The sequence below is a fragment of the Coffea eugenioides genome, chromosome 2, assembly GCF_003713205.1.
Source record: "Coffea eugenioides isolate CCC68of chromosome 2, Ceug_1.0, whole genome shotgun sequence".
NCBI classification, from domain to species: Eukaryota; Viridiplantae; Streptophyta; class Magnoliopsida; order Gentianales; family Rubiaceae; genus Coffea; species Coffea eugenioides.
The window spans coordinates 20,454,914-20,469,182 of NC_040036.1; the positions used below are offsets into that span (position 1 = coordinate 20,454,914).

The 14,269-nt window shown below is 40.0% G+C and overlaps 3 protein-coding genes across 3 annotated transcripts; all 3 read right to left on the reverse strand.

The window, feature by feature from the left end:
* Window positions 1–193: 193 nt before the first annotated feature.
* LOC113763430 (probable protein phosphatase 2C 63) lies at window positions 194–3,762 on the reverse strand. Its single transcript, XM_027307246.1, has 4 exons — window positions 3,284–3,762; window positions 2,452–2,825; window positions 1,014–1,250; window positions 194–747 (listed from the first exon to the last, which is right to left on the reverse strand). Exons 1-4 carry the CDS (start codon window positions 3,555–3,557, stop codon window positions 445–447), a joined length of 1,188 nt encoding a protein of 395 aa, XP_027163047.1. The 5' UTR covers window positions 3,558–3,762; the 3' UTR covers window positions 194–444.
* A 3,804-nt stretch (window positions 3,763–7,566) lies between these two features.
* LOC113759212 lies at window positions 7,567–8,859 on the reverse strand. The gene has a single exon (XM_027301781.1). The coding sequence runs from the start codon at window positions 8,857–8,859 to the stop codon at window positions 7,567–7,569; it is 1,293 nt and encodes a 430-aa protein (XP_027157582.1).
* Window positions 8,860–9,949: 1,090 nt separating this feature from the next.
* LOC113762706 (probable E3 ubiquitin-protein ligase RHY1A) lies at window positions 9,950–13,904 on the reverse strand. The gene is made up of 3 exons (XM_027306263.1): window positions 13,173–13,904; window positions 11,925–12,115; window positions 9,950–10,793 (listed from the first exon to the last, which is right to left on the reverse strand). Exons 1-3 carry the CDS (start codon window positions 13,491–13,493, stop codon window positions 10,358–10,360), a joined length of 948 nt encoding a protein of 315 aa, XP_027162064.1. The 5' UTR covers window positions 13,494–13,904; the 3' UTR covers window positions 9,950–10,357.
* Between the last annotated feature and the right edge of the window lie 365 nt (window positions 13,905–14,269).

Consider the following 14,269-nt stretch of genomic DNA (forward strand, 5'->3'; position numbering starts at 1 on the left):
TTCTATTGGTTTCGCAAGAAAGATTTCTTAAACATGATTCGTTCGCACGTTCTGCATCTCCGGTGCTCACCTTCGTTTTGTAATACATTCTTCTTTTTTTTTTTGTTACGATGCCATCATTGCGACAGGGTAGAACTTGTTCAATTATATTGGCAACAAAAAAGGTTAGTATGTGTACCAAAAACCCCCAAACAAAAAAACAATCGACGTAGTAACATATAATTATTTTCTGTAATGCAATCCATTATTTGTCTCCAAAACCAACTCACGGCACGGAAGAAAGAACAAAAAAATGATTGTATCCAATCCGGATCTGAAGTTAAGAAAATGCTAAGCCGCTACACCACTCTTCAGTCTCATATCTACAACGGCGAACTGCGTCTTCCTGTATACCTACATATTACATTTTTTCAGTTCAGACTTCAGATGTAGCAGTATATGTTATTAGTATACCGCCCTTATCTGATTGTCCTTGCTCAAGAAACTCCTGCCGTATGCGTCATCCATTTCTTCATCCGAGTTAGAGGAGAAGATGTCCACTGGAGCGCTTATGCAGCCAACAGTGCCTTGCCTTTTAGTAGGAGACAATTTGCTTTTCTGGTGATGAAGATAAATTACGACCACCGTGATATCATCATGGAAATGCCGCCGAATTCCCTTTTCTATCTGTGCCATGTCCTTGTACCTCATCTCTCTCTTCTTTGCAGCCTCCCGCAGGGCAGCTCCAACTAACCTTTTAGCTATTCCCTGCAAGTATTTCACCAATACAAGAAAACAAAACTCAGTTTTACCTACACCAAAAAAACATTCCGAAACATATCAATGTTCCATCCAAACTACTCCATTTATCTGTCCTGAAATTATTCTAGATCATGCAATCAAATCATCGATATATCTCGGTGATCTAAGCGTAGCAGGAAGGAAAGACAAACTAAAGCTAGAATGGATTAGTCATGTTCTGAAATAACCTCACAAACAATCAGTGCATCAACACTACAGACAAATTAACTTACTGCTCTTGGATGCTTGAATACAATCTCCACAGCAGCCTCATCAGTTAGGTGCTCCCAAAGGCCATCAGAGGCAAATATCAAGAACAGATCTTGCGGCTGGATCTTTTTACAGATTATTGAAGGTTCTGCTGTTAATACCGGTCTCCTTAGCGGAACAGGATTTCCAAACTGCTGGAAAATTGGATCTCTGTTGAACTCAGGTTTCTTCAGATAGACGTCACCAATAGATCTTGACACCTGAGATGCACAGGACATATGTTTTTGTATCAGCAATTACATTGAAGTCAATGAAAATTTGAAACAAGAACAAAATGACTTAAAAAAAAAAAAAGCAGACATTGACCCCAGTCATTGGCATTGGATCTAGCATACCTCTTCTATGCTACATCAAGAAAAATAAAATATATCTTACTAGCTTCATGAACATCATGGGAATTTATGGCCCTCATCTTCTGATATGGCCAAGATATAAAGGAAGACCACTATATATTCACTGGAATCACAACCCTTGTGATACTTCATGGAACATCTCATGCGTGGAAGACATGCATGCTTCAGCTGCATGAGACGGTGGCAAGGGGCAGAGCATGTGATTCCTGGAAGAATGGGGAAGACAATGACCCTTAGAACAGGCTAGACCATGGTTTCTGATGCTTTCCTTTTTATAGGCAAAAGGCAAGAGGAAAAGATAAGAAATACCATAAAAATTATAACGAGACTTTTACTGCTTCCCTGATCCCTAATGTAGGCAAGAGACGCCCTTTTCTCCCAAGAAAGAATATGAAGAGGAATGTGGTAGATAAACAACCAAGATGAATAATATACGATAACTCAAATGATATCAAGATCCACCAAGCAACGATATGTGTGTGTGTGTGTGTCTATATATAGGCACTATTTCCAGCTTCAATGCTTTTGGAAGGAAGCTTTATCCCTTTGGAGATTATTCTGCATCAGCAATCCAAATATCAAAGACTGAATAAAGCTCTATTCCAAGAAAGCAGAATCATTTGCCACATTTCACCATTTTTTGACAAGACCGTAAACAATTACGCTTAGAAAAAAGAAATTAGACACTAAAACACCAAAAGTAGTAGATCGTAGAGAAGAAAGCCATTGCCATCCTGTCCATAACAAAATTTCTTTCATCGCACATTCTATAAAATTTAAAAGAGATGGTTTGGTACAGAAACAGAAACCAATTTCAAAGTTTCGAGGTCAAAGATAAATCATTTCTCTTATAAGACATGAAAAGGACTAAGCTAATTTCCCTTATTGGCCACAAAAAAGCCCCTAGGATACATAAAAATAACCTCTCAAATCTAATAAAACTTCCCACTTAATTACGAAAGTTTGATAAGATAAGTATACAAAAGCAGGAAGAACGAGAAGCAAAGTTGAATTCACTTATTAAGCAAGTCAAAGGAATGCATATTACCTGAATTATGCCCTTAATTCTCCAGACTCCGCGACAATAGATCACTATGGGAGAATCACCAGGATGTTGTGCTTCAACCTCCCTCCTCACCTTCTCGCACGAAACATTATGATCTGTTGTTAACCGCTCAGCTACCACTGAACCACTTTCACCATCAAAACCTCTTCGGCCCAAAACAGCTCTGGAGTCCCCTAAATTTGCTACATACAGCTGGTCATTAGAAATAGCGCCAACAAGACAGCATGAGCCAACCGAAGCAATCTGTGGCGTAACCGCCAAGGATCGCTTCACTAATTGGGTAAAATCCTCTTCTGTAGCACTAAATGCCTTCTTTATCACATCCGCTGATAAACCCCCTTGCTCACTGGCAAATTCTACAAAAAGAGTTTCCCACAAATCACGTAATTGAATAGTATAACACAGCCGGAGGGAGCGAGTCTACAAGGAACATATTCCACAAACCATCAAAAGATTATTTTAATTTCAAGGCAAGCCGCCACCATCAATCAGGGTTCATTCACAGAATTTGACAAGGGTCGCTTGTTCCTCGTATTCGAATGAACGATAGACTCTCCCCGTCACCATTCACCCCACCCTTCCAGCTTCTTCCTTGCCAGTTCCCACCACACCCCTTCTAAAATTCTATTTTCACTTTTATGCTTTGGCAGGGAGAAAAAAAACCCAATAATGAAAAATCTTACAAAGTTACCAAACAGACACAGACATAGACACGGAGAAAGCATGCATTAGCAACTCCAAAAAAGAAAGGGGAAAGAAGATGAAGAAATGCAAAGAAATGAAAAAAAATTGAGAAGAACAAAATGCAACATACTGTGTAAATAAGGGAAGAGGTGGCGGTTAACGAAGCGAGAAGCTTCAGGGCCACCGTGACCGTCGTAGACGCCGACGTAAGTGGCGGAGGGGGAAGTGTAAACTTGACTCTGGTCCTCGAGACTAGAATTAGCCTGGACAACGGCGATGGAGAAGTCACCGGAGGCGTGGGGCTTTAAGTCCATGTGCCACAGCAGCTCATCTCCTCCGCCGCCGCCGCCACTCCTCCTCCCTAAACACCTCTCCAACGGCCTATAGCACGATCGCAACATCATCTATCAAATTCTAGTCCTTACGTTTGAGGTGGGGTTTTTGGCAAGAAAGATGAATACTAGTACTAGTCGTCCTCCTATCCTATATCAGAAAGAGGAGGAGGTGGAAGCGAACAAAACCGGGAGCAGACCGCGTAGGAAAGGAAGAATAGTGAAAGACACGCTGAAGCGGACGCGTTTTTCTACTTTTATTGCCGATACGAATGCCTTTTTCTCCACTCTACACTTCATTCAAATTACAGTCCATTCCATTCTTTGATTTCGGTCTTCTTTGGGCTTTTCCAAGTTCCTTAATGAAGACTGCAACTGGCCCGGGTCTCAACCATCTTAAAGGTGCTTTAGAATTTTCAATTCTGTTGAGTACGATACCCTTTTATTGGTCCAGACCTAAAATTTTGTTTTTTTTTTTGGCACCCAGACCTAAAATTCAGTATGCGCTATTACAGAAAATTTTTTTTAAAAATAATTAGAAAAACTCTTAGTGCTTGGAGTTGTTGGAGACTTTGGGTACATATATGATGCAAGCAAAATATACTACGTATTATTTGATAAAATTGAATTATCCAAACACATCCATTTGTTGTGACCAAATTAAAACAAATCCAAATTAAAAAAAAACCTAAAATCTATCTTATTTCTTTAAATAAAACTATAAATTAAAGGAAAACAAATGACCCCGGAAGTTTGGAATTTTGGATATCTTCGCAGAGAAGTTAGATGGAAGCGGAAAAGTACAAAGAAGCGGAGAAGCAGAAAGAGACTAATAATTTGTCTAAATATTATAACTCTTCAATATAGACGGGGTCAATTGGGGTTCGCTTATTAGTCTTCGGGAGGATCCATAGATGAAGCTACACGAGTTTTTACCCATCATCATCATTAAGCATAATGTAGTAATTATTCATCAGTATTTACTATTAACCCTCCAACTTGAGAAAATAAAAAGAATTACTGCTAAGTCTCCAATTGTATTCGGTAGGCAAATCGGTGGTATTACCAGCGTTCTTCGCCTTTGTGTAACCGTCAAGCATGCCAGATAGACGTAATGCCACTGAGGTGGCTGTTAGACATGATTGATTTTAAGCAATTAGTCACTGGAAATTGCATAGATTTTAGAATTGGGCTCCAACTTCCAACCAACCAGAAGTTCGTTGCCGGGGTCAGAACATAAAAAGTCAATTCAAATTTTCCATCATGTCTGCCGATTTTCTCAGTCATGGTTGTATTTCAAAACAGCGCCCATTACTGATTACTACACTCTTTCCTTTTTATTTTTTTTTAAAAAATTTTTTTTGGCTTGAGTGGTTATGAAAGGAAAACAAATTTCTATTTCTAAAATAAATAAATTATGGAGGTGAATTTTGTTGGTGAGTGGTGACAGATTGAGATAATGCTGCCAAAGCAGTCGCCCATTGTACTTTGACAATAGGCAGTAACCCGTGTCGTGTCATTTATGGTTCAACATTAACCAACATATAGACACCATGTCACTTCATGGAGGTTGACTGTATTCCAACTCCAAACAAAATATAATATAATAGGAATTTAGAAAAAACAAAAAAAATTGATTCCCTTTCCTGATGTCCAATTAATAAATTCTCTGAATAGAACCTTGATTGTAGGGCAGGGCAGGGCAGTGCATAAGCTGTTCTGCTTGGTAATATTCCGATTTGTGTTTGGGGGGGGGGGGGGGCAGCTTTGAAAGTTTAATGATGGTAGTCGTAGTTAGGTCAGGTGAGCGGGCGGTTGAGAAATGTGGAAGGCGCCAACTATCCCTTGCCCTTAATAATATAATACTAGTATAGTCTTTCTCGGATGACTCGACTCGAGTGATCTGTGCTCGAACTTTTCATATCTGGGCAATTTGCAATCGACAGTTCATCTGTCCTGTTCCTGGCCAGTCGCAGTCGGTTGGTCTGCCGCAAGAATTCTGAAAATATAGCATATGATTAACAGCATCCCACCATCAGCGGCACCGCCCGCTGTAACGAATTTCAACATTTTTGGTGCAAGGAGGTCCGTATCCAACTAAACAAATGTAAAACGCCTAATTGCCCTTGTTCCAACCGTTAGAATCATACGAGTGCGACCATCCCACAATTCCATCAAGGAAAATTAGTACTTGACATGCGCTGCCACCTTTTTATCACTTGTTTTTCTATATATATGTGTCGTTGTCATATTTCTTATTCATATATTTTAAGCGTAGAGTTCATTTACAAAAAAAACGATTGAAAATCACAACATATTTATATGATAAGCATGAATATAAGAATATGTAAAATCAAGAGGTTGAGCGTTTGTATCTGTCGTATCATGTCTTACTCACGAATATTTAGACACTTCACGGATATCTAAATTGTGATGATGGAAATAACAATTAATGAAGTTTTTCTTTAATTTCTTTTAACACAAAAAACGAATATCTAGAATTGTGATGATAGAAGTAACAATTAAAGGGGTTTTCCTTTAATTCTTTTAATAGGAAAAGTATGAGATTTAAGAAGTGAAGAGGGAAAGGAAATTTTATATATGTATGTTAAAGTTACACTACCTATAATATTACTAGAAGAACCCAGTAAAAATAGGGGAAAACAGCTTTTAATGAAAGTTGACATCTACATTTTCACAGAGCAATTCAGTCAATGACTTGCTGAAAAATGGTTCCTCACTTGTATATCACCACCAAAAATTGTTTACCAGCATCTGTCCAAAAGAGTTGAGATCTCAACTATTGGGGAGGATCACACTCCGTGGCCGACAGGCTATGCAATACTGTACTTGGTGTTGGTGTAACAAAAATCAGCACGAACACTTGGCATTGAAGATTTCGACTGTCTCAGCTGCTACAGCTACAATGGCAATGGCAGCAGGAGGAACACAATTATATATTGTTGGGGGCACTAACAACATTGCGTTACAGTAAGTGGGATTGCTGCAAAACTTGATTAGATTTTGGTTACATGCATTGCACTTTATGCAGAAGTAGGGCAGGGACAGAGGGACAGTCATCAAATCAAATCACTGCAGGTTAACGGTCGACCTTGTTTTAGTATCAGCTAACAACCGTTTGTGCCCCAATCTTTTTTCTGCCTACACAACCGGTGGCCTGGTTTTAGTGTCAGCTTTACCAATCTTAAAAACGCCACCAATGCAATGGCTCTTATTGTTTGGTCGATCAATGGGTGGATGTGACTCATTTGTCTGTGTCAGTAGCCTGCATTACATTAGCATTGTACCCGTGCGGATTGCTGCATCAAACAAGTTACTCTTCCCCAGTAAACTGTCAACTGCTGTATGCTGTCAGCTTCTGTTTACTGTCAACTTCTGTGTCTTGTAAATGTACCAAGAAGAATACTCGCTTAAATTCATCACTTGAGCGTCAATCAAGGAAGTTTTCTTCTCTGAAGCTCTCGATGTGAAGTTGCTTTTGCATAGTTCTTTCTTTATGTGTCACATTATCAGAAAAACAGGATAAGAATGTTCTTGGTTAATCGCGAATTAGACTCTCTGATCCAAGTGAAGACCATGCTCAATTGTGGTTCGTCAATTTCACGATGTCCCATTAGTGACTTTTAACATGTGATTTTAGAAGTGTTTTGCTTTGGATCTTGTGATCTTTTTCCCGAGTTATAATCTTATACTTTCCTCATTTGTCATACATAAGACAAAAAGTTTGATTTAGGTCAGGCATCATGGGGTTCTGCCACTCAACCTGACCAGCTATGCCAGAGGCCATCCTGACTCTGACTGCCCCAATTCCAACTTCAGGAGATCAACGGAATGGTCCTCATTCATATATACCACACGCCAACCTCTTTAATTTGATTCCAGATTTTATTTGCTATATAGAAGGTCAATTTGATGACAAGAAGGAAGAAACATATAAAGTAAAACTTTGTAATCTTCAGGTATTATTTCAGTATTTCAGATTGACTTGATAAACATTTACAAACCATTAGAGATGATCTTAGTAGCCCAAAGCGAAATGCCAAAAATAAAAGCCATCAAGTCAATCGAACACAATCAAATTTTGGAGTTCTTTTCTGTGAAGGGCGGATCTCATCAGTTCCTCTGGTGTTGGAACCATCCTCAACATCTCCTCCGGCGTTGCGAACTCACCTTTTCTCAGCCATGCATTTGCCCAACTATCAGAAAATCCCTTAACAATAACCAAACCATTAAACTTCTTTACCTGTGGGACACTAACGCATTCTTTAACATCCCAAAACACAATCTCCGGCAATTTCTCATACCCTCGAGTCTGATACTTGCGTAAGCTTGCCCACGTTGCCCAAAAATTATTTGCAGCCTTCTCAAAGTCCACATCAGTGAAAACACATATCTTCTTCACCATCCTATCCAAACTCATATTTCCAGCAACTGCAGCTTCTAGAACTTGATCGAAAACCTTGGAAAACCTTATATTTTCACATTGCCTTAATTTTCTCATGAACTCAATCTTTGATCTCAGATCACTTCCTTCAATCCTGCAAAATATGGGGTCAGTGCCGAATGTGAGCACTTTTCCCTTCCAAGGCTCGTCACTGATTTCTGAGATCAGCAACCCCATACCGAGAGCAAAATCCATTGCTGCATTTCTAGTGCCTCCTGACACATTGTAAATGGCCAAACAGTTTCTCCATTCTTGTTTCTTGGCACAAGCTTCCACTATATTGCGCCATCGAATCTCTACGGCGTCATATTGAACGCTTTCATCATTCAAGCAAGCGACAATATGATGAGGACCAACCTTGCTTCTACCCTTAGTGTATATATCCAGCAAAATTGTTAATCTTTCTTCACTGTCTCCAGTCAAAAGCCTTTTGTCCTTTTGATAAAGCATGAACAGCTTTTTACCTAAATCTTTCTTTGTTGTTGGCACTGTTACTCGGTCTGCTCCAGCTCCGAGAGCTTTGCGGAGAGGAACAAGGACTTGTTTACGTAAACGATTTCGGACTCTATAAGCATAGTGGGTTTCGTCAATCTCCTTATACTCCTCATCAGATTCAGGCGGAAATAGCTTTCTTGCAATTCCCTCACATATCAGGGTCGATTTATCACAAACAGAATCAAGAGAGGGACATAATTTGGAAGCCATACTAATCTCGTCAATTCTTCCCGAGGCCAAAAACTGGAGATCATCCCTAAGAAGATCAGCGAACAAATTTGAAATTTGATTGTGCAAGAAACGATATTGCGCATCATGTACGTACTTCTCCAGTGCTAATCGAGCCCTGCTGATATCTATCTGTGTCTTCAGTATTGTGCATGGAATCTTATCTGAATTCTTGATATCTGCCATTGTTCCCGAACCCTTAGAGGGGTCCAGAATTCTGCATAAGATCTCAAGCGTATAGTCTAAAAGCTCTAAACTCGAAAATATGCTAATATTGCATGCAAGAGTTAGGTGATGATGCTGGTGAAGCCACAAAATTGCAGGCAAAAAGGATAGTTTGTTAGAGTTTCCGAAGTTGAATATGATTTTAAGGGTCGTCAGGGGGTTGTGCCTCCAAGCACTCTCTAGTAGAATGGGGAGGTTTTGGAGCGAGAGGTCACAGAAAAACAAGTCCATGCAAGGGTTTCTTGGGGATGTTGGCTTTTGATCAATTGGGGAAAGGGGGCTTTCATCTTGAACAGACAGGTTATGAATAAATGGTGGGCCAAGAAGAATGGTTGGAGGAGCCATACTGGCTTCACAACTCGAGCAGGAGCAATGGAATCTATTTATAGGGGGAGGATTTCTTGGGCAGCAAGCTGCAAAGTCCGGGGAATAATATGGAGTAAGGCGGTGATCACACTGCGTTAGCTTACTTGTCTTTTGGGCTACGGCTCGCTGTACAATTTTGTCCCAGCACTTTATTTGCCTAATTTTTCTCATTTCCTTCCTACCTTTTCTGGGTGAGCTTACCGGCAGTTAAGACGAGTTCCTCAATTCGTTACATGGCATTAAATTCAATTCATCTTTTACCCGCTCCTGTTGAGTTGCCTCATTTCAAACACACCCTAAAGGGCCTAAACAAAACGAAAACGAAAACAAAAGCAGAAGTCAGATTACCCAAAAGATTGAACAGGACTTGAACCAACTTTTCCTTCTTTTTTGTCTGCTAATACGGAGATGGCTGATGTACGAGGGAATTTCATTTGGATTTTGGACATCGATGGCGCTTTTTGAGTGGTAATGTAGCTGTGACCTAAATATGGACTTTATATGTTGATCACGTAACATTTAATCGGCCCCCTACATGCAAATTGTTACCGGCTAGCATGTCGTTACACTAGAATTCATGCATCCTTCCGACGGCTTTGCAATCTTTTTTCCAGGGAAGAGCCTGACGTGCATCATATTTTAACGGTGTCTACATAACAGCGACCTAGGAGAAAACTGCAGCAAGCCAGATAAGTGCTTCATTCTTAGAATTGCAAAAAGATAAATTTCAACGTGGATATTACAAGTAATTAAGATTCGCATATAATACGCTCCCAGTTTTAATTCTTTCGATATACTTGGACAATTGAAACCAGGTTAACTCACCGAGTAATGGCATAGAAACATGGAAGACGAAAGACTTGGTGAAAGGAAGGGAGACTTGATACACAGGAGGCATAATGGCAGCTCACAGGCACAAACAAAAATCTCCAGCTGACATTACTGGCAAATGGGAAGATAGTAAGGACTGATTAGTTAGCTTCCTGGAACACCGGGATTCCATTTAGTCACTTCCAAGATGAAGCAACGGCTCTGACCTATCCCGTCATCCAAAACTTAACCATGGTATGAGATCAAGTTAATAGGCAACAGATTACACTCTTTCTTTGGCTCTACGACCAGTAATTACAACAGCTTTTCGACAATTAGGGCAGTCCCCACAGATCCGCACCCAGGGATCCAAGCAGCAGAAGTGGAACCTATGCCCACAAGTTAAAAATATCAGCTTATCTCCCTCCAGGAAGCTCTCAAGACATATGCTACAATCCTCTAATCGCCTTGCCGTTACCTCTCCATCACTGTTATCAGATTTACTGAATATCTCAACTTTCAAACTGTCTAGAGCCTCTTGAGTGAGTCCTGGAGGTCTCTCGGACTTTTCTGTGGAAAGGATGTCAGTGAAGGAAACTGATTCAGCTAGCCACTCTCTGGAAATTCCATTATCCCAGTCCCCAACATCAGCAAGCCTAAAATCATCCTCGACAGCAAAGTCATTGTGATGAATGCTTGATGAAGGCCGGTGCCTTTGCCTACAGGTAAGACAGCAAAAGTCCAAGTAATCTGAATGTCAGAATATCTTTCACTACATGCAAAAAGAAACATATAAAGCAGTGTCTACAAAACAAAATTTTTCTTTCCACACGTTTCGCTGTTAAAGCATATGAGACAGCACAAAAGGCACTTGATCTGCAAAATAAGTTCACAGAAACAAATAGGCAGATTCTGTCATTCTACCAAATCTGCCTCTTCCCTTTACACAGCACAGCTGTAAGATTTCCAACTAAACTACTACATGATTTGTCAGTGGACATTAAAGCAACGGAAATAAAGTAAAAAGTTCAAAAAATAAAAAACAAAAGCAGATTGCTTAGGAACAATACGGCCAAAGTTCTTTAAAAGTTTTACAGTAAGATACTTAATCTGGAGACTAGAAAAGGCCAAAAGGAAGGTCTTCTTCATACAGAAAATTCCAGAAGAGGCCAAACAAAATGGGAAGTAGCCTATCCTGATGAAGCAAATGCTTGAGGTGTGCTAAATTGCTCCCCAAAACCATACCACAGATCAATGTCGTCAGGATCTTTTAAGTGAACTTTCTGCATGAAAACATTCTATTCTGAATGCTTTAAATTTGCATCTGTTCCAAAACAGTGTTGTCACCCTGACAGTTTCATGTAATCCTCTAGCATCCAAGAGAATTCATATAGGGTGGAATTGCATTTATTGCCAATCTACTGTTATCCTTTCCAACTAGACATCATATAAAAGAAACTAGGAATCCCCAAGCAAACAGAATCACATGAACAAAATGGGACTTGAGAAGGAGGATGAGGATTAAGAAGATGGAAACTGGAGCACCCATTAAGTTAGTCTATACACACAAATGATAAATTCTACTACTGCATATCAAAATCTATTGTCTATTCTTGTCTAATTGCTGGTTTATTAATTCAAATCCAAGGAAAAATTTTCACAAGTCAAAAGAAAAATTGGAATGCTTAGGCCCTAGGTGTGTATATCAAAACTGAGAACCTGTGACCATTTTTCATAAAGGCCCTGCATAAACTCATAAATGAAATTACCACCACAATAAAAAAGAGCTCCTAGAAAAACAAAAGTTGCAAACTCAAAAAGCTTTGCGGATCAAAAGTGGGAGAAATAACCTATTTGCAGATAAAGAGACTCCTCTCAGCCTCTGCAGAAGCCTTTCTCTTGCAAGAAGCACAGTTCCCGGAAGCCTATCATTACCAGCAGACCTCAGCCCACCCCTTAAGACGTCCACAGATTCAGAATTGTTAACCTCTCGTAAGGCAGAAGGACTGCTACCTTGGTCCAGCCAACCTGATTCATGATCCTATGCACAGAAAGAACTTAAGCATAAAACTTTCCAGCCAGCAAAAAGATTTTATTGGTGTTGGGGAATGGGATGTCAAAGACTGGCAATGCCCTTAAACAAGAGAATACAGGGTCACCCTCCTCTTAATAAGTTGAAAGTCAAGGAAAAAAAGCACACAAACCACCTGAATAATGCAATTACGTGTCTAGAGATTACACACAGTTACAGCTGCCTCATTCATTTGTACCTCATATTTTTCGGCTGATTAATTAAGTGCGGAGTAAGTACACAGGCAAGCAAAATCCCCATTAGACAGAAACTTCAGATTGAAACCTGCCAAAATAATAAAGAAAGTGGTGTTTCATAAAGTTGTACATTCAAACTCTGAGGATAATCACACTCCTATTGCCAGGTGCTATCAAATCCACATTGAAAGGTTTCGTCAACTGTTAGAGAATGACCGCTGCTCAAACAGCATACTTAAGTTGAGCAAGTTGGAATCAAGTAGCTGGCAAATTTATTGTGTTCAATTGCGGTCCCACAGTGTAGAAGGTTATATTAGAACTGCTTCGATGTGGAATTCAAATTTGTAGGTGCTTTGAACGTCAATATCAAACAACAAAGAGGAGGATTCCTCACATTAGTTGAGGTAATGGGTCAAGCTTGCCCCCACCACAAGGCACAGAAACCTCTCATGGTGTGCCACTAAACTGAGACCATTAAATATTACAAGTTACAACAGACATCAAGTAAGTATGATTACACCGGCCAAAAGCAAGTGGACCACCATACCACTTGCTCATGCTAAAATCAAACAAATTTCTCCCTCGATAAATTAGTCGTCTACCTAATTAACTAAAAGCAAAAGTAAAAATTTTTAACTCGGAAGAAAAAAAAAAGAAAGAAAGTTACATAAAAACACGTCCTTGATACAAAAGGATATCCACCAATTTGTTCGACATTTATCCAGTTTTTTAGCATCAATTCGATCAATTATAAACATAAACTACACCACACAGACACATCATGTATAATTTATAAGAAATAATAAAGTAAAAGTTAAGGTATCTCATACAGGAAGAAGGTGGCGATGAGATAGGTGATGTCTAGGGTGAGGAGGGCGCCGAGGGAGAGGATCACATCCTTCAATATCGAGGCGATTATGATGATGACGTCGTGAATTAAGACTAGTAGTAGGAGTGGTACCGTGATGGTGATTGACGTGATAGCGGTGGCGACGACTATTAGGGTGAGGAATTCGGTGAAGATGGGAGGAGGAGGAGGAGGAATCAAGCGGCGGCTCCTCTCCTCCTCCGTCTCCAAGGTCGAGGAGGCTGCTGCTGCTTCGACCAAAGCGAGACCTCCTGGCGTGAAACAGCTCCGACGCGCTCGTCATGCAAATGCAATTCAATCAATTTCCACCAGCCGGAGCAATAATTAAACCGAAACCTAGAAACTTTATGTTACTCCAATTAGCTTTTGTACAATTCAAGCTGAGATGCGGATAAAGAAAAGTGGTTTTTCAGATGAGGAAACGATGAAAGAAGTTTGAATCTGATTGGGGGAAATTTTGGGAGGAGTGGTGAAGCGAGATGATTGATACAATACCCGGGAAAAAGTCGGGAAGAGAGCGACAGAAGAGAGCCGGAGCCGGCGTACAGTTTCCCAACGGAAAGTTCTAGAATTTTTCTTGCAAAAACGACATCAACAATACTTAATAACTAAAAGGTACCAACAACTAAAATTCTGGATTCTAATCCTCCTAATTCCTCCGCGTTTCTTAAATCCCAACCTCTTCTGGATACAACAAGCAATTGGATCTGTTTAATGCTAGTTTGGTCTCGAGAGAAATCACTGTGGATTTCCATCTAACAGTCCAGAGGAAAAAGTTTTGTTCAATAACAAGTCCGTTAACTGAAACATCATGTCATTTATCCTATTCCTAGCTTGGGCTTGCGACAAATCACTATGGGCCTCTGTGCAAATATATCAATAAAAGCCTTTGTCCAATATGCAGTCCGTTGAGAAGATTCACTACTCAACTAATACCAAGAATTAGGGGGGGGCAATCAGGTCCAAACCAGGTTGGGGGTCGGGTTCAGACTCGGGTATAACAAGAAACCCGCTGACCCGAACCTGACCCGTCAACTCAAAACTGGTTAGGATACTTAA